Source organism: Eublepharis macularius, chromosome 14 (assembly GCF_028583425.1).
Source record: "Eublepharis macularius isolate TG4126 chromosome 14, MPM_Emac_v1.0, whole genome shotgun sequence".
Taxonomy (NCBI): Eukaryota; Metazoa; Chordata; class Lepidosauria; order Squamata; family Eublepharidae; genus Eublepharis; species Eublepharis macularius.
The window spans coordinates 42,072,798-42,093,300 of record NC_072803.1 but is presented as its reverse complement, the minus strand read 5'-3'; the positions used below and the strand labels follow the sequence as shown (position 1 = coordinate 42,093,300).

At 48.2% G+C, this 20,503-nt stretch overlaps 1 protein-coding gene across 8 annotated transcripts in view; it reads left to right on the top strand.

Moving 5' to 3' along the window:
- The window catches only part of DAB2IP (DAB2 interacting protein), a 262,662-nt gene extending 242,930 nt beyond the window's left edge, over window positions 1-19,732 (top strand). For 7 of the 8 annotated variants that reach the window (XM_054997154.1, XM_054997157.1, XM_054997158.1 and 4 more), the window contains 7 exons: window positions 1,994-2,195; window positions 3,470-3,648; window positions 5,417-6,299; window positions 7,730-7,882; window positions 10,902-11,104; window positions 11,942-12,029; window positions 13,490-19,732. In XM_054997154.1, the coding sequence (XP_054853129.1) occupies window positions 1,994-2,195; window positions 3,470-3,648; window positions 5,417-6,299; window positions 7,730-7,882; window positions 10,902-11,104; window positions 11,942-12,029; window positions 13,490-13,657 (1,876 nt within the window). In that variant the 3' untranslated portion in view covers window positions 13,658-19,732. The remainder of the gene's footprint in view (window positions 1-1,993; window positions 2,196-3,469; window positions 3,649-5,416; window positions 6,300-7,729; window positions 7,883-10,901; window positions 11,105-11,941; window positions 12,030-13,489) is intronic. The other variant, XM_054997156.1, reaches the window with a different exon arrangement.
- The last annotated feature ends 771 nt before the right edge of the window (window positions 19,733-20,503 follow it).

The window sequence follows — 20,503 nt, the reverse complement described above, 5'->3', positions numbered from 1 at the left end:
AGGATCCCCTCCCAAGTGTGTCTGGCCATCTCCCCCATAGAAAAGGAATCCAGTGTGCTACTTTCTATTCTTCTGGGAATACATGGAGATCCCCCAATCCGTGACTCCAGACAATGATCCTCATCCAAGGGCCGAAGCTGAGAAAACACCCAGGAATTGCTGTAATGTCGGCATCCAGTGCAGTGGGGTTTCACTGGGAGAAGCCAATGGCTGTGAGAGCAGAGTTCTGGAAAGCAACAGCAACCCCCACGAGGCCAAGGTGGTAGGGTACCAGACCTCTGGTCTGGATTTGCAATGGAAAGTGATCGTGCCTGTGACGGCCAGTCTTATCTTCGGGCAGACCAGCTTAATTAATATTTCTTAATAAGCTGTTTCTGGTTGGTGTGTGAAATTCAGGCCCCATCCCGTGCTCCCTGTCTTTGGTTGTTGTGGGTTTTCCGGGCTGTATTGCCGTGGTCTTGGCATTGTAGTTCCTGACCACGGAACTACATGCCACGGACCATGCCAAGACCACGGCAATACAGCCCGGAAAACCCACAACAACCATCGTTCTCCGGCCGTGAAAGCCTTCGACAATACTCCCTGTCTTTCTTGCCACCCTACATTTAGACTTTGACTCCCAGCCTCCTTGCTTTCTCCCTCCCTTCCCACACATTGCATCCCTTGTCTGTGTGTCAGTTTTTCACTAACCTCCCATTTTGTCCTTCCTTTGTCTTACTTCCATAACTCTCTGCTGGCTCACTTTCAATAGCCCTCAGTTGCTTTGCCTTCAGTTGCCCTCCTTTTCTGGCAGTTGCTTTCCACACAGCTTCCAAACCCCTTACCCGTGCCTCCTTGTTCTTTCCCCATCTTCTCACAACTGCAAAGAGAGCTTCCTGTCCCTGGGGCCCCATATGAAGTTTTTCTTCCAGCCAAACTATCCTGTTGCATAGCAAGCAAACCCACTGGAGACTTCCACAGGCTCATGGGTGCCTGTAGGGCAAGGCCCTGATGCTGGTTTAGGGGTGGCAGTTTTGTGTTGGGGGAGGCATGGATTCAAATGCCGTCAAGATAACATGGACTTCAACTTCAAGGAGAGGCAGAGCCCTTGCTTTGTGTAAAGAAGGTCAAAGCCCTTGGCATCTCCGGTTAACAGGATCTCAGGAAACAGGAGAGGACATTTTCCAAGATCTGAGACCTTGGAGAGTTGTTGCCTCTTAGAGCAGACTCTTCGGGGATCTGACCATGCAGAAGGAGTACATGGTCTTGGGGACAATTCTCAGCAGCTCTGTTAACAAGGTGATGGAAAAGTCCTTTGTCTGACTGGCAGTAGCCTTTCAGGGTCTTGGGCAGAGGACACAATACTTGCGTGCGTGGCAGCTTCATAGGTTCATATCATCATTTGACTGACCCTAGCATCCTACAAGTCTTTCTTCAAAACATTTTCCAAACAAATTCTTTTAATGTGAACAAATGAGGAGGTGCATGGGAAGGGAAGGTGACATGGTATAGCCTGATCTTGTCAGATCTTAGGAGCTAAGCAGAGTTGGTACTTGGATGGGGGACCAGGGAAGAGTCTGTAGAGGAAGGCAGTGGCAAACCACGCCTTGCTTCTCACTTGCCTTGTAAGCCTCTTGTTGGGGTCACCATAAGCCGGTGGTGACTTAACGGCATATATGCACATACATAAGGAGGTGCACGTTGGAGAAAATGACTCATTGATTTTTCTGACAGCTGCCATATTCATCTGCCACAGCCTAAAGAGTCTCATGGCATCTTACAAACCAACACAAGTATTGAACTAGAGGCAGGAGACAGTTTTCCTGTGTGTATCATTCAAGACCTTTTGGCACAGTTTTCTGAAACCTGTCCTTGGGCATACAGAGATAGGGACTATAGCAGAAGGAACTTCTTAAAGACCCTTCTTTGTGGAAGTTATCAAAGGCAGCCATCCAGTGGCGCATTACTATTATGTGGGTTGTTTCCCAGACTCCTCTGCTGTTTGTCATAACAGGTTCGGCAGCAAAGAAGAATACATGTCATTTATGAATCAGTTCTTGGAACATGAATGGACAAACATGCAGCGGTTCTTGTTGGAGATCTCCAACCCTGAGACTCTTTCCAACACGGCAGGCTTTGAAGGGTATATTGATCTGGGCCGGGAGCTGTCCACCTTGCATTCTCTGCTCTGGGAGGTCATTTCACAGCTGGAACAGGTAACCATAAAGGGGGGGGATATGACTATCCTTCAAAAAATAAGAACCTTGCAGCTGGTAGCTAGATTGGATTCAAAAGCCATCCTGTCTCAACATTCAGCCTCTCAAGGAGTGTGCTCAGTCCCAATCAGGCAGGGTTTCAATTGTTTTTTTTTGTTTGTTTGTTTTGGTTACCTTTTGATTAACTTGCAAAGTCATATTAAGCTTCATATCTCAGAAGTCATAGAATCAAAGAACTGGAAGAGAACTCAAGAATTATCTCATCCAACCCCCTGCTCAATGCCCACAGGGGCAAAAAAACCCCTCCAAGATCCCTGGCCTATGTGGCCTGGAGGAAAATTCCTGCCTGACCCCAAAGTGGCAATCAGAATTACAATGGGCACATAAGAAAGGACCATGAAAGCCAAGCACTGGCTCATCCCTTCCTGCCCCCCTTCTCTTGATCTACTAACATAGAATCATCACTGCTGACAAATGGCCATCTAGCCGTTGCTTAAAAACCTCCAAAGAGGGAGAGCCCATCACCTCCCCTGAATCTGTTGAGATCCCTACCTAGTCTGTGGATGGCCTGATTTTCAATGCCAGGGCCAGCAAGTTTACCATTAGGTGCAGTAATTGGACAGATACTTGACAGATCGATCTAAGTTAGTGGGCATCCTTGTATCTCATGACAGTGACATCCCACAGTTAGTTTGAGTTGTATGCTGAATAACTTCCTCCTTTTAGTCCTGTGAACCCATTGGCCATGGAAGATCCACTCCCAGGGCTTTTGCCTTTCTCCCTCACAGCACCAACATCCCACACCTTTCCCCCCCAAACCCCTGCTGTCATGTTTCTTTACAACACACTGCACATGCGTCATCGTGAAAGAATGCACAATAACATAAGCAAATATTTGGGTGCAACAAAGTCACATGATATATGTTTCACACTTTAAAAAAATGAATTAAAAGGATTGGAATAAAATAGAATGCACTTTTCTCATCATTGCAATGCAGTTGAGAGATACAGTTGTTCCTTTGGGGCAGGATGTGTGCACAGTTGTTCCTTTGGGGCAGGATGTGTGCACTTGGTGTCACTTTCAAAGACATGGATCTCAGAATAGTGACTTCCTAGATGCACCCAGGAAAACCATTTCTAGCATTTGGTGAACAACACATCTCATATTTGATAAAGGAACTATTGCATAAAGGAGCTTGGAGCTTTCTGGCCCAGAGTCCGGCCTGCGGCAACCTTGGCAGCCTCTTATCTCTCCTGCCTGCTTTTCCCTCCAGAGCACAGCAACAAAACTTGGACCACTGCCACGCATTCTAAGGGACGTCAACACAGCTCTCAGCAACCCGTCCTGCATGCAAGTCTCAGTCAGCACAGATCATGCCGTGTCAACGCCAAACGCCAGCAACAGCATCTCTGTGGGGCTGCAGAAGATGGTGATTGAGAATGATTTATCTGGGTAAGAATGAGCAGAGAGGATAATAGGAAACTAACTCTCCTGGGCAGGGCCGCTCTCACCGAGGAGCTGGCTGAGGAAGCCACTCCTCCCTGGGTGACGGAACTGGGCCTCCCAGTGGGGTCTTGCGGCTATTCCCACCAGGGACTATACCCAGCCATGGCCAGAGTTGCATGCAGGAGCCTTGTGCTATTTCTGTATCTGTCTGCTATAGTTTCTAAAATGCAGCACCAGTGCAGCCCACGCAAATCTAAAGGCTCTCCAAGCAAAAAAGATTATAAACTGGAGCCTATGTTATGTAACTCTTTCATTAGAGATGAGAGAAAGGAGGGGGTCCACTCTGCAATCAGAGGCGTTCACCGTCCCAGCAGGGGGGGAAACAGTTTACATTATGTGTAAAGGGGTAATTTTGTGTGAACAAAACACCAACCCCCAATGCTGCCTTGTAAAAACGAGCTGGCTTTGATCTGGGACCTGAGACTGTTACATGTTGCAAAGCCCTTTCTTCCTCTGCTGGAAATCAGTTGTCCACTCAACTTGGCAGTTAGCAGCTGCACAGCAATCATGGCAGGAAACAGAGTTGTGGCCCATTAAAACCAGGGTAGGGGAAAGATAGACTCTGGTTTGCCAATGGGCTGTTGGCTAGCTTCCATGGATTCCCTCGAGGCTGCTAGCATCCTTGCATAAGGATGTTGGAGTTGTACTTAAGAAATGCCATACAGGATTGGAACAAGTACTAACTTACATACATGACTGATGCCTCCGGGGCGAATTTAGCATGGCACCAGGGGTCCAGAAAGCATTTAGGGGATGGGAGGTTGTATGGAGTGGAGTCAAATCTCCCCATTCTTGGATTGCGGAACCCCAGCGGGGAAATTGGATGGACATGGTACAGGTGTTGGTCTTTGTTCTGTAGCAGAGCTAAAAACAAGAAGTGGGGAGGAAGTCATTTCCAGCTGGGATATAGCATGGGGGAGGGGTGTAAATGGTCCCACTCTGTGACTCACAGTGCTGTTTGCACCTCTCTTATGTGTCTGGGTATCAGGTAAGAGATACCCCTGTTTGCCATGTGCTTTGGCCCTCATTTACTAGGCTTTAAATGATACCCGTGGAACATAGGGATTCTGGTCTGTGTAAATAAATAAATAGAACTCGCAAGTTAGCCCAGCCTGCGTTAGAATGGGAATCTATCAAAATTGTCTCCATTAAAATCAGCACATAATGGTTGGGGAACACAGAACTTGACTCTTTGACTGCAATTCTCATTTTTTAAAGATGCAAGGGAACAACTGAGCCAAAGGGAAGCACCCATAATTCCCATTGATTGTGGCAGAAGAGAACAGTCCTCAGTCTCTCCTGCTGAAATCAGTGGGGACTCAAAAGTCCTTAACCCAGTTTCTAGAGTTGCAAAGGTATGTTTACAAGGTGTGGATGAAATGCTGGGTGTAGTCTGAGCTTTTGGGGGTGGGGATGGACAATTTCTGAGCAATATCCTAGTCGAGACTGAGGCAGCCGCTGTACAGGATTATTAGGAATAGGATGGAGGGCCAGTTGGAATGGAGAATGCTGTCTCCCACCTTCCCCCTCCTCAGCCTATGCATTGTTCAGATTTGCGCATGCCAGCGCATGAGCATTAGTAATGCATTTTTGTTGCTTGCTTGCTTTCCTGTGACCAGGATCTGCTGCCTTTTGTAGCATTTACAGCTCTCCTCTTTTTTTCTCCTCTTCCTCCTCCTCCTTCTCCTCCTTATGCATTTTTATTTCCTCGCAGTCTGATAGATTTCACACGGTTACCGTCTCCAACCCCTGAAAACAAGGACTTGTTTTTTGTCACAAGGTCTGCGGGGGCACAGCCCTCGCCTGCCCGGAGCTCCAGCTATTCGGAGGCCAATGAGCCCGATGTGCAGATACCCAACGGCAGCAAGAGCCTCTCCATGGTGGACTTGCAAGACAATCGGATGTTGGACAGTGGGGCCACCATACCAGGGGTGGCCGACTCTCTCAATGACAGTCAGTCCTCCATCGGGCAGGTCCCAGGTGTCTGGAGCACACGAACTCAGCAGAACAATGTGGCCAGCATGGCCACTGTGCGTAGGGTGGGACAGACCCCAACAACGCCAAATGCTGAGAGTGCCCCTGGCAGGCCCCAGCTCTTGGCTCCTCTCTCCTTCCAGAACCCAGTTTACCAGATGGCAGCAGGGCTTCCGCTCTCGCCGCGGGGCCTGGCAGACTCTGGCTCTGAGTGCCACAGCTCGCTGAGTTCTCACAGCAACAGTGAGGACTTGGCAGCAAACAAACATGGCTTCAGCAACCCAGCTGCAACTGAGGACTTCAACCGGCGAGCAGGGGAATTGGTCCGCCGGCAGCTCTCACTAACGGACAAGGCTGGGCAGCCAACAATGCCCCGGCAGAACAGCGGTGGCCCACAGAGGCGGATAGACCAGCCACCACCGCCGCCTCCACCACCGCCGCCCATTACACGGGGCCGGACGCCACCCTCCTTGCTGAGTACCATGCAGTACCCAAGGCCGTCCAGTGGGGGCATGCTCTCCTCCTCACCCGATTGGCCAGGCAGTGGAGCACGGCTCCGACAGCAGTCGTCCTCCTCCAAGGGTGACAGCCCAGAGATGAAGCAGCGCACCATGCACAAACAGGTCAGTGAGAGAGAGCCAGGCAGGGTCAGCCTTTGGGCTGGGCTGAAGAGTTGGATGAGGGGGAAGGGAAAGTGCCTTGGGCCAGGAGGGGGGATGAGGTGGCCCACTTCTGTCACTGAGCCACTGAGGGGCCTTGCATTCTTTGGCCCCCGTCCCCACCTGAGGACCTCCTGGAAAGCCTTGCTCCATCTCAGGTCTGTGTTCCATGGCAGCAGCCAATCCCTCTGTTTCCACCCCAGTGCTGCTTTGCCCTTACATGTGCCAGCTTGACCATCCCATGCCATGCTGAATCAGTGCCATCTCATGGGCTCAAGCCAGCCCCAAACCACTTTGTCTTCTTTTGGGTGCCATTGAAATTAGCAAATTGCTGAGCCCTTGAATTCATTGTTGGCAAATCCCGAAAGGTGCTCCAGAGCATGAGTAGGACTGGGATTGAGGGCCTACAGGCTCAGCTGCTGGCAGCAACAGTGGGCATCCGCTGGGTCAAGGATGGAGATTTGCTTGACCATCTTCCCCAACGAAAGGGAGTTCATGCACTCGCCTCTCTCCTGCCAGGCATGTCATTTTCTGTGTTGATGATTATTTTAAAAACTAGCACTATACAAGTTTTAGCGATAACACAGAACCCTTCTTTAGATAGGCAGATTCTTCCTAGGCTGAGGTTGTGTCCCAGAGACAGAAGATGTTTGGTTTCGCTTTATTGAGAGTTGACAGCAGTATGCTTACTTGTATCTTGCTGTTGTCTTGGGTCAAACAGGTTTTGTACATTTCTGTGTGGCTGCAAAGACACAACAGTTTGATCACAGACAGTAGCAGCGCGCAAAAAAACCCACACATAAGCCACAGAACGCAATGATAGTCTATTATCCTGTGAGCTACTGTATCCCCAGACGGTTGGTCATGGCACACTTGTATCCTGCAAGTAGGGGGGAAATAGCTTGCTCACCTTGAGGAAATAATTAAGACTCCTGTGAGCCTAAACTTCCTACCCAAAGAGGAGATTGCACATTACATCTTTGAGCAAGTTGCTGCTGGGGAGGGCAGGGGGCCAGATTGTATTAGTCAGTCACTCCTGATGCAACATTGCAGCAGAATTAATGGTTGCTGGGGGAGTCTGCCTGTTGCATCTCTGAATGTTGCCATTATTACTTGCCTTCATGGAAACAGGAGACGTGTGTACACAACCGGTGCAGAAGCACACAGGTGGGCTCTGCACTCAATTTTTACAGATTCACACTCTGAATATCGACCATTTGGGGTGTAAAAGTGAACCAGGCCTCTTCTATTCAGAGTTGGGTGGCTTAGGCCAAAATACAAGTGTTTGGGGCTCATGGTCGTTCTTCGCTTCATGTCCATTTTGGTTTCCACTTTCTTTTTTCCCCTTTCCCTCTCCCCCCCCCCTTTCGCTATGGTTATATGTTTCATTTTAGGCCCCTTCTCCTGTGAACCCCAATGCCCTGGACCGCACGGCCGCTTGGCTGTTGAATATGAACGTGCAGCTCTTGGAAGACGAGAGCAGCGACCCCGAGCCCAAGCGCAGGGATAAGGGCCGAACTAAAGACGAGCTCAGCCAAGGGGAAAAGGTAACAGCGGCTGGGACGCGATGGTTGCGTCTCAAGAGAGAAAGAGAGAGAGAGCACGTGTGAGACGGCTGCCTTTCAGACCTCAGGTCTCCTTTGCGCCTCAGTTCCTAGAGCCATTTGGCCAGGAACCAGACAGCACATGCGCTATGCACACGCCTTCCCATAAAAAACGGGAAAGCTTGAAAGAACATGTGCCCCAGGGATGCAGCATTAGACAGGAGCACTTTGGATTGATTGGCCCCAAACCAGCACAATCTGCTCCTGCGTAAGAGGATGAGAGGGGCCGTAGGTTGGGGAGGGAACGATGACTCAGTGGCAGAGAACATGCTTTGCATGCCAAAAGTCCCCCATTCAATCCTTGGCAAAATCTCCAAATAAAGGATCTTGCAGGAAGAAGGTGTTTGGAAAAATCTCTTCTCTGCCTGAGACCTTCAGGAGCTACTGCCTGTCAGGGCAGACAATACGGAACTAGATGGGCCTTTTTGCATATGATGCCGTGCCAACTGTTTGTTTACGTTTTCAAGGTGCTCCTTTCAAACCCCTTGGAAGTTCTCCTAAAAAGTGAGGGGGATCTGAAGGGAAGGTGGCTCTCAGCTTGTAAGGAGTGGAATAGAAAACCACCCTTTGTTGCTGTTCCGGCCCCCTGCTCCTCCTCAAGCATCACTCTGTGTGCATTCAGTTTTATATCCATCCTCACCACAGGGCATCATAAACTCTTGAGTGAGGCACGTGTGGCCCCCACCATACTTGCTTTCTTTGGTGGTAATCTTCCACCCCATGCACTTGCCTTAATGTGTGGCTGGCGCAACATGCTTCTTCTCTTCACTTGCATGCTGAAGAAAACAGTAGGTTTCCCGCAGCAGCAAATGCAATTCATGGGTGCAGATTTGATCATGTAATCGTAATGGCCCTCCTGAAACGAAGCTGGGCATTTCCACCTCTCATCCTGTGGGATGCTGTGATCATTCTGTCAATCACCAGCATTCAAAAGCTCCATTTGCTTTCTCTTCCAATGTGCAATCCAAGGCAGTCTAAAAACAATTGCTAAAGCTACTTCCATTCAGGAGTAGAACCAATGTGCATCACAACCAATGTGCATCACAAACTTCTGGGCAAACAGGAGGGTTTTTGCTGACAATGAGAGAAGGCACCAAGCATGTCTCCTTTGAGAGGGAGTTCAGCAAACAGGATTCAATGGCACAGCCTTCTCCCAGTCGCCTCTTACCTGAAGTAGAAACACACCCAGTGAGAGGCCTCCAAAAATGAAGTGACATCTCAAATGGGGGAGTTATGGGGGAAGAGAGCAAACTCTTTCTCAGGGCATCCGTACTACTGATGGAGGAGTTTGGGAGGGGAGGAGAGGGATGCTTGGCTGCAGCCCAGGAATGGGTAGAGAGAGGAAACTTTGGTCCTATAACTAATAAGGGAAGCCAGCAAGCCAGTGGACTATTTGGAAGGGAGGGGGCAGCTGGGGAGGGCTCGCCATCTATCCCCATCTCGTCTCGGCCATCCCCTCCCTTCCAAATAGCGCCCATGTAAGTAAGTCAGAGATGGGGTGGGGATAGACAGTGAGCCCTCCCTGGCCGCCCCTCCCTCCCAAATAGTCCACTGGCTTGCTGGCTTCCCTTATTAGTTATAGGACCAAAGTTACCTCTCTCTACCCATTCCTGGGCTGCAGCAAGCATCCCTCTCCTCCCCTCCCAAACTCCTCCATCAGTAGTACGGATGCCCTGAGAAAGAGTTTGCTCTCTTCCCCCATAACTCCCCCATTTGAGATGTCACTTCATTGCCCACCTACACACCTCAGTCTCCTAGTTTTGAGGAGAGTGAGTAGAGAACAGGAACATGCAAAATACAAAGGCCCCTTTCCCCACGACTCCGGATTTGCCTGCAGAAAGAGGAACAGGGGCACTATTCCCCCATCTCCAGTGATCCCAGCCCTTCAAGATCTAAATTGTTGACCCCTCCTTGAGGACCCTAGAGTGCTACACTCTTGGGAACTAGCTTGTTTAGATACATATATATGGTTGGTTTTGGCCGGATAGTACTGGGGGCAAGGCGACTTGCCTAATGAGAAGTTGTAATCAGTAAGCCCCATTTTAAAATATCCTTCCTGGCCATGCAATGTACTATTTTGCAGACTGCTCAGGGCAACAGACACAGTGCACAGCAGGGAGAAGAAACCGACCAGTGGGTCAGGCTGCCCTGCCTAGTTAAGGCTTTTGCGAACTGGTAACCCCAAGGTTGTATGCTCACTGTTCTCCTGACTAGCAGACTTTAAAACAGAATGTATCCATTCATAGTTTGTATGGGGATCTTTCAGTGCCTTTTGTATCAGATCATCCACCAATACCCTGTCACCTACTAAATAATTGCAAATAGGTTTAAAAATCTCTGTCCATCCTAGATTATTGTTGTCCATGGAACTGACATAGCCACATGCCACGGCAGGCCCTGCACACTCCCCCTCTGAAGCATTCAGCTAAACTGTAGGATGAGCCAACCTTCTCTCCAGTGTAAAATCAGGAGAAAAGGCACCACCTACATTTCCACATCCCATTTCCTCTCCTTCCCAGTAACTTCTTGTTTTACACAGTGCCAATGCACAACAGCGCTGTGCTCTGTGTTTCCGTTCCCCTGCTGCTGTTGACGTGACATCCTAAGATGCTTTGCAGAATCAAATCCCACATCTGTAGATTGTGCCCGTGGCATAAAAAAAAATCAATGCACAATGTAAGGACCTTCAATTATCTTTCCCAATCTTGGGTCCAGCTTGCCTTCTCCCAAACTCCTGAGTCAGTGTTGCTTTCATTGGCATCTCTGGCTTTCCTAAAGGCAGACATGTGACCTTCCTCCCAAAGTGGCTTGAAAAGGAGAAGGCTGGATGGAAAGTCAAACATTTGAATGGACTGTTCAAAGTGAAGGTGAGGGTGGAGGAGAGGAGCTAGGCAGGGAAAGAAGGCTGCAAATGGGCAGGTAGAGGGAGGCCTTGTCCGTTGAGCCATCCCTGTCTCTTCAGTATCAGCAGGATGTTGTGGTCTTGCAAGACAAGCTGCGCATCTCCAACAAGAAGCTGGAGGAATACGAAGCCCGCTTCAAGTGCCAGGAGGAAACCACCCAGAAGCTGATGCTGGAATATCAGGCGAGGCTGGAGGAGAGTGAGGAGAGGCTGCGCCGGCAGCAGGAGGACAAGGAGATCCAGATGAAGGGGATCATCAGCAGGTAAGGGCAGATCTGGCTGCCAAGGGCATCCCCTACCCACCCTCTGGCAGTTACACTTTAACTGCCAACCCAAGAATAACTGCTATAATTTGGCACAGTCAGTCCTGGTTTCTCAGTTAGGCTGTCCAACCTTTTTGAGGTCATGAGCACCTTTGGGATTCTGACATGGGGTGGTGGAACCAACCACAAAATGGCCATCACAGAAGGCAGAGCCATAAGCACACACACACACAAAGCCCAAGGAACAAGAGGAAAAGTTTTCAAAAAACACACTGGAAAGAGGAGAGAGAGAATGAATCCAACACTGTGGTGGCAGCTCCCACCAAAACATTATTTCAGTCTGCATAGCCAATGAGAAGTGCTGCTGGAAAGTGTCTCGTCTGGCCACTTTCTAAAAACACTCATCAGGCACCAGGGAAGAGGACGGTAAGCATCATGGTGCTCACAGGTGCCATGTTGGGCATCCCTCTTTCTAGACCTTTGGTCTCTGGAAGGTAAAAGAACAAATTTTATATAAAGGGAGACCTTGCAGTGGAGTTCATTGTCTTGGGAGCAAGCCCAGGTCCCTGCCAGCTTCACAGGCAAGATGAAAGATGTGCATACCAGCATACTGAATGCTGACTTGGTCACACGCATCCCCAATAACTTCTCCCTGCAGCCCAAAGCAGCAGGGTTGGGGTAGCCCCGTCAAGGACCCATTTTAGATCTGTTTCTCTTTGCTTTGGATCCTTTGCCCTAGGACATGTTCTTGCCCAACCACGTAACTAGAAATTGTGCACATGAGAAATCAGTTTGAAACAGCAAAACCCTAACCTTAAACTTGGTTCCGGGCAACAGGCTGATGTCCGTGGAGGAGGAGTTGAAGAAAGACCATGCAGAAATGCAGGCAGCTGTGGACTCCAAGCAGAAGATCATAGATGCACAGGTGGGTCCTTGTGGCTTTAATGTCCAATATGATCCTCCCACTGATATGGGATCAGTGCTGCAGCACTGAACAGCATGACAGTTGCCTCCAGTTCTCTGGTTGCTTCCTCTGGTGTCTCCATCACTCAAATAGAGTTGCCAGTTCTCCCCACCAACCTCAGGCCTGCTGCTGTGCCTTCAGTGGTACCCTGCCACTCGGAAATGTAATAGTGAAGCATTAAGATGGAAAAACCTTTGCTGCCTAGTTTCCCGTATTTCAGGCTGTCAAAGAGGCAAAGGCGGATGGCAACTCTCCTTGCAGGAGGCTGAGTAGGGAAATAGTGTGATCCAAGCCACTCCAGGGATTTGCTGAGTTTCTAATTTCAAATGTGTGCCCCTCCCCTGTGGCTCTGTGTCATTAGCGGGCAATCAGAGAATCTGCTGGCCTGCGCAAAGATACTGCTTGGCTGGCTTGTTAATTATTCTCTGGGCACTATTCAATATCGAAAATCAGACAAGTCACTGAGAGATCTTCATCAGCGAGCTGCAAAGCCATTTCAGAGGCAGGCGAGTGAACGGCACTAAGTACAGATGGGGAAATGGGAGATGAATCTGCTGGGGCCAGAATCACAGAGGACATGAACCTGGCCCAGGAAGAGTTGGCTTTGTTGCAACACATTGGGCTATGTAAAACTGTAATCATTAGAGTTGCCAACCCATTAAGGAACTTTTTATTGACTTTTCGTCTTACTGGTTGGTAAGTCAAGACTGGAAGATGAGCCCTCCTGGATTGTCTCAAAGGTGTATCTAGTCCAAAGGGGCGACTTGTCTCCAGAAGTGGCCAGACAACTGCCTCTGTGAAGAACAACAAAAACAATAGTCTTTCCCCAGAATTGGCTGTTCAGGGTGGGTGGATAATGCTGCCTCGGAATGTGTAGGCTGTATTTCCCAATTATGGCAAATAGCTGTTGAGAGAGAGAGAGTCTCATGGAGAATCATTAAAATGGATAGTTAAATAGAGTTAAATGTATACATTTGTTCTTATATAAAATCAAACCTACAACTGCATATTACCAGAAACACCCTGGTGGTGGAGAGTGCTGTCAAGTCACTTATGGTGGGGTTTCCATGGCAAGACACTAACAAAGGTGGTTTCCCATTGGCTGCCTCTGCAACCCTGGTCTTCTTTGGAGGTCTCCCATCCAATTACTAACCAAGGCCAACCTTGCTTAGCTTCCACAATCTGATGAGATTGGGCTTGCCTGGGCAAAAACATCCTACAGGTACTGAGATCCATTAAAGCAGGATCATTGGCCATAAGTTAACTCTCCTGGATCACATTTTCATCATGTTCCTGTGGTAGGAACATGCCAGAATCCGAATAGCCTAGAAAGTAGAAACAAGGATGCTCTCCCTCCCCGCTTAGATTTATCTATCATCTATCACCTTTTTATCCTGACAGTCTTCCCCTTTTCGCCACAGGAGAAGCGCATAGCCTCACTGGATGCAGCCAATGCCCGGCTAATGAGTGCCCTCACGCAGCTGAAAGAGAGGTACAGCATGCAGACACGTAATGGGATCTCCCCCACAAACCCAACTAAATTGCAGATTACAGAGAACGGCGAATTCCGAAACAGCAGCAATTGTTAACCCGCGGGAGTGGCTGCTGCAAGAGAGAGAGAGAGAGAGTCTGGCCCGAGAGAGCACGCAGCAGCAGCAGCAGCCGCCGCAGGCGGAGGGGTGAGCCATGTTCAGAGATGGTTGCTGCCACACCTGGCCCTCCCCACATGGGGGGACAAACACCCCCGCAGCCCTCTCCACCAAAGATGGTGCATGTGACAGTCAAGACCAATGTCCCATGTGTTCAAGGGACGGGAAGATCAAGCCACGTGCAAGGGAATAAACCACATGGCGGCGATTCCAAGTGTGGAAACGGAGTACCCTTTTCCTATTCGAGCTGCCCCAAAGGACACAGCTGGGATGCCAAAAGGGCCTTGTTGGTTCATGAAGTGTTCTAGAGGGAGGAGCTGGGCCAGGCCGTGGGGGACACTAGTACATGCTCGTAGGAAATCAGGAAGGCTGCACTTGGCAGCTGGGGGTGGAGGCATTGGTTGAGGAGCCGTGCTGTGCTCCACCACTGTGCTGGGCTCGTCTCTCCTATTGCTTCCACTTTCCATGCGATCCACCGAGCAATTCTTGCGGATCCCTCCACTTCAGAATTTGTTCCATCCCCTCCTCAAAGCCTCTCCCATCTCCAAGGGCAGCCCCTTGCCTCACAGGAATCTGTTCCTTCCCTAGAAATAGGCAGGGCATGCTTTGCTCGCAGAAGTGCCAGGCGTATGACTCAGAACAAAAGTGCATGATGAAGGTTCCCAGTTGAGTCCCAGACATCTCCACTTGAAAGGATTGCAGGTGTTTCAATAGATCTCTCTCTGCCAGGGATCCTGGTGTGATACTACTACTTAGCATAGAAATTACCGTGCTACGTGGGCCTGGGTTCTGACTCAGAGTAGTAAGGGAGCTTCATGGGTTGATAATCTGACTACGGTAGTAGGCTGGAAGTGAGAGGCTTGTTGTTTTCTGTAGTGGCCAAAGGAACAAGGAACTTTCTACATGTGGGTCTTTCCTTGCCATAGTAGAGAGCCTCCTTCATGCCATACTTTTCCCTCTCCAGTATGCAGGGGACTCACTGTCCCATTGCTGGATACCAGAGTACTTTGTACCCAGATGGTCTTAAATTTGCTTTCATCTGGGGAGGCAGCTTGAGGGAGCAACCACATTGTTAAAAGGAAATGGAATATTCAAGAACATTTTGCACTGAGAAAGTCTGTACTGCAGCAGTTCCAGCTATGGCTATGTCCCTGTGTAGTAGAGCACTTAGCTTCACAGTCATTGCCTGTCTTGGCTTGGAGGCCTTATCTGGCCTGGCTTCCTTGAGAATTTAGCTATGTGGGGTTGTGTTCGTCCAGCTCTTATTCAAGATTTTGCCTGGTGGGATCTTGCCAGGGAGCTGCTCACTTGCTTTCAAGGTCAGGAACACGTGGCCTGAGAAGCAGGGTTCTAGCTGTCCGTTTTTGCTAGGTAACACAGCCAGACTAAGCCCCTTAGGAAGCAACAGCTGAGATCTTTCCGGGCATGGCCAAGCAGCAGCTTCCCAGAATGTGGATTGTGTGTTTGAGCACTAAAACATGAAACAGTATGCACAAAACAAAAAAGTCAAAGGTGTGCATGGTTTTCTGCCCCAGAATTTAGACCAGATTTCCCCATGCCAATGCATCTTATCCCATGGTCTGCTCTTTAATGTTGAATCATGGCTTCTAATGCCAAAAAGACTCTTCTGCCTAGGAGCACCTTTAGTCGTCAAATCTATGCCCACACACTGAGCGCTCTCAGCTGCCTGTCAGCACCATGATCACGCACCCTAGCCAAACTAACCTCCAACTAACACTAGGGACCTGCCCCTCCTTTCCTGTACCATTTAGCTTTCTAATTGTTTTATTAATGGAAAGGAGTACACATAGGGGGATTCATGCTATCTACAGTATTACCACTCGAGGCAGAGAAGAAGAATCAGCTGCCCAGAAGCACGAAGATGGTAACTGCTATCTCTTTTCTTTCACAGTATGCATTAGGAAAAAAAATAACCCAAAACCAAAGCAGGCCACTTTCTGGAGTACTGTCCTCTTTTAAGTGGGAGTGGGTGCTGCGTGGGAAGTTAACCACCGTGAAGGCCCGAAAGGGAGTAACCGGCAAGAACAGCAGCCTCCGAAAAGTCTCTCCCCTTATCAGAGTCGCTGGGCAGCCATAAGCCAGGATTAGCCGCTCCTAACTGCTTGCTCGTGGCTTAGTGGAAAGGGTCACCTTCACGGCAGGGCCTTGCGCTACTAACCTCCAGCCGCCTTGTAGCATGGGTTTTGCTTTAAGTCAGTCCTGACGAGCCCCTCTCCTCCACGTCTTGTCTGTTGCAAGACCAGGGAAGGACGATGTGTAGGGGAGCTGCCCAATCCACCCTGTAAGAGAATGCAGTTGGCACTTTGGTGCATAGAATCTGAAAGAAACAGGACATCCTTGAATTCTATGCGGCTCTAAAAAGGTTTCTTGAGTTGCCTGGTGTTTAGCATGGGCCAGTGTGTAGGCCGCTGCAAACTCTGCACCCAGCCCCACAAATGTGGACTGTTACAAGAACGAACGTTTTTTCCAAGGAGCTGTTGTCTCAATTTTTTTTTTAAAAAAAACTGAAGTCCTAAAATATGTGCCGCTATCCCACACGGGACCGAATGTTCTCCTATTCTCAGACAATCATGTTGTTTTGCTGCACCTAAATCTCTCCAAAATACAAAAAGAACTGTTATTTTAAAATGGGCACCAGTGATTGTCAACATTAGGAATCCCTCCCTAATGCCAACTACCCAGCCCCCAAAATACACCAGCTCATCTGTAGGATGGAGTATTTTAAATGCAAAATGCCACGGAAGATTGTCTCAAACAGATCGGGCAGTGGACAGATTTCAGGCCCCCAAGATGAAAGCCCAGCCACCTAGGGCCCTGCAGGACTCTCCAATGTATTTGGTACAGAATTTTAATTGTACAGGCTGCCGCAGCAGCCAGAAGCCCACTCCAAGGACCTCAGACCAAAAGACTGCATAAATATGCCAAGCGGTTGATCTTTGTCAGATGTTGGATCCATGCCCTTCAGCAGCTATTAATTAAAAATTGCAGGGAGGGGTTCTGGAAGGAGCATCCTTCGCAAGGTGGGGGGGTTGCTCTTGCACGGCAGGGCCTTGCTTGTAGCCCTCTGCTATCAGCCTAGGTTATGTGGGTTTATTATGATGGGTGAGATGCTGTTACTGAGAAGATCCTCTTGTGCGTGGGATTTTTTGGCAACTAACCCTCTAATTGCACATACAAGCTGGGTGACCCAATGCAGCCCATCACTTAAGCACTCGGTAGAGGATTTAACATACAGATGTCCTGTCCTCCTTTGCCTGCCTCCCTGTTCTTTGCTGCAGTATTTGGTTTCACTAGGGATGCGTGGGGAAGAGGTTGCCAAAGCCAATTTCGCAGCTTGACATCTGCTGCCACCGAGCAGTCTGGACTTTCAGCAGAGTTACATCCAACCATTACCAGTTTGCCATGGATTCCTCCTCAATCTTTATATACTGATGCAAGGTCCACCTAACCTCTTAGGGCTTTAAAGGCTGAAAGGTCTTTTTTCCCCCAAAACCTGTTGCAGTTGGGAGGATGGTCGCTTGGTTTGTTAGTTATAAGGTATGTGGGTAAGAGTGGTGAGGTACAGTCACCCACCTGCCCACTGACATTACCCCATTGGTCAAAGAGAGAGTCCTGTAACTAATAATTGGTCCCTTTACGCAACTGGTTCTTTCTCCGTTCTTGTGCTTTCTGCCGTAAGAACTTGTTATATATAATATAACAAAAAATGTAATTAAAAAATACATGGATCTTTCTGAATAGAAGTCGTACAGGTTTTCTTTTGTGAAAAAATACTCCCAAGTGTATGATTGTAATGTACTAGTTTTGCCCAATTGATACAGTACACCGTGAACTCAGTTTTGGTGCTGTCTGCTGTTTTGCGCAGGATTTGTTACTACTGGGAATGGGGGGACAGGACAAGTCTGCCAACGTACAGATCTGGATCAACATTCAGATTTCCAGTGGGGAAAAGGAGAGACTAATTCCTGGATATGCCATCACTGGTTCACTTTATTAGTAATAATAATTGTGTGCTATGAAGTTGCCGCTGACTAATGGTGACCCCAGAGCCATGGGCTTTTGAAGGCAACAGAGGTGATTTGCCATTGCTTTCCTCTGCATGGCAGCTCGTCTTCCTTAGTGGTCTCCCATCCCAATACTAACCGTGGCCAACCCTGCTTAGCTTCCAAGCTCTGAAGAGAAAGGGCTAGTCAGAATTGTGAAATCCCAGGAAGTAGTTGGGGGTCCTTGATCTACTGCTGCCTTGTACCACACATTTGAGGTGGCATTTTTAAATGTTAAAGCCAGGAAGTCACAACAGAAACCTTGGCAAGCTAGAGACTCCCAGTCTACCCGCAGCACTTCCTGTGCATCAAATGGGGCTGTGCATAAGCCACACCCTGGCTTGTCCTAGATATTGTGTAGGGCTCTGTTTGGCAGGGTAGCCAGTGATCCAGAGGTCATATTCAAAACACTTGTGCCCCAGTCCAGCCAAGAAGTCCTGTGCATGTATCACATGCTGAATCAGGAACCGCTGGCAGAAGTAAGATACACAGTGTGTGGCAGCTGTGTGTTTGATGCGTATTGACATCCTGGCACAGCTGGATGTGCCTACATTTTTAGCACCATAGAGATGTTGCTGTAGACCAGGCAGGACTGAGAGAGAGAAAGAACAAATACACCATTGTGTATACTTGAGCCAAAAATTAGGTAATAAACTTCAAGACAGTAGCTTTTTAAAAGGGGGAGGCACAACAGAGACATTCTCTTTCTGATCTAAGGGCTGGTGGTGCTCAGGTTCATACACGAGTGATCCAATTCATTTTAGGCAGCCCTACACACTAAAAAGGACAAAGTACCAGTCTCTCTCCTCCATTGGAATATAGGGAAGGCCACAAAAACACAAGGTTGAGTGACTGAAGTCAGCACTTCCGTTTTTTGCAGCAGTAGGTTGCCTTCTATTTAGATCCAGCTACACAACAGATCTTTTCTGCCATTTGCTAAGATAGTCCAACAACTGGTTTTTGCTGAAATTTTGGTTGGAGAAGTTCTTGTTTCTGGGCAGCAAGCATTGAAAGTTAGCAGGCTTTAGGTTTCCTAAAAAAGTTTTCCTTCTCCTTTTAAAAAAACCCACACAAACCCTTTGGTGAAAACAACTGAGCCGCAGTGAGGGGGATGTAGAAGAAAGCAGGTTGCCTGGTGTTCCCTGTCCCCCAAACCTCACCAGTCTGCACAGTTTAGCCTCTTAGGGGATCCCTGTAGGGGCCATAAAAGATGTTTAGATGTGTCCTACTCTTTGGATGGCCTCCCTAAGAGTCTATGAGTTCTTTCTACCACTTGGCACTTGGGTGCCCTCCTCGACACACACACACACACACTTCCATTCTACTCAGTACATAAGTGGTACCAGATTGGGAGGTCGCCTCAAAGAAGTTTGGAGCCAAGAATCCTTAGCAAAAACAGTGGAAAAAAGAGGCAGCTTCCTAAGTATGTGAACCTTCTGGCCTCAAACCAATCTAAGACTCTTACCTATTCTTGCTTCAGAAGGACAATTTCCAGTGCCGCCAAAACAGATTCACCAAGATCAACAGAAGCTGTAAATGTTCTGTGGTTCGATGTTGCCCTTCCTTGCAAGATCCCTATATCCCTGTCTGGTTTTTTTTTCCTCATCTGCGTCACTGTGTCTTAAGATATACCTCTCTCTTTCTCACTCTGTATATTTGTCTAGGCTAATATTTGTTCCTGGTAATGCAGTTACAAAATGTTTTATACCCTCTTATAAAGGAAACAAAGCGAAAAAAATAACAATTTTTGTAAGTATGTTTTTTAAATTCTGAAGCAGAGTGGCAGAACCTGCCATCATATCTCCTTCAGTCTCATTTGAAAGAAGAAAAAAATTGTAATAATGTACAGAGAAAGTAGTTGGTGTTGAGGGGGAAAATGATGTGGCTGTGCAATTTATGTACATTTGCAAGTAGAAAAAATATTAAAGATTTATTTAGCTATTTTAATCCAGCTATCTGTTTGGGATATTTGTTCCCTCTCTGGCTACTAGCAGGCAGGTTTAGATAGCCTCTCTGTCCTCACTGGATCCACTGAGCTGTCATGGAAGCTGGCGCTTGAGGGACAGAGCATCTTCTATTCAACTCTTTTAGTTTTTAATCTTATCCTTCTAGGGACCTCAGGTTGGCACACATGCTCCCCTATACTTGGACTCCTCTACAAATTTTCCTAACAATGCTGTGAGGTAGGCCAATTTTGCAAGAGCCTATAACTAGGCCATGGTGCCCTAGTAAGTTTCATGGCTGATTTGAATTGGCTCATCTCCTTCCTAGCCTAATACTTTAATGTCCACCTCATATTAGCTCTTATTTATTTTCAGAACAAAATCAATTTGTTTTTCTTCTTGTCCCCATGGACAAGAATACCCAACAGCTAAAGGGCACCATCACAAATGGTTGCCAATGTGGGTCGGGGACATGACTGACCCAAAACTGGTGGAAAGCTCTAAGCTAAGTGATCTTCCTTGATGTAGCCAGCTCTTTCCAAATGGATGCTTCCTATAAACAAAAGGTGATACCTTTTGGATTCTTCTGAAACTATCCCTAATAATAAAAAGAAGGACTCCTCTCATTATGGTGAAAGGAGAATTTCTGAGGTAAAATTCTATAGAATGCTGACAAACAGATCCTAATTCCACAGAGACAGAGAGAGGTCTGAGGGAGGACTGCTCTCCCCTCCTTGGTCACATGCCTGTTTGGGCGGGAAAGTTGGCAGTGCATGCCG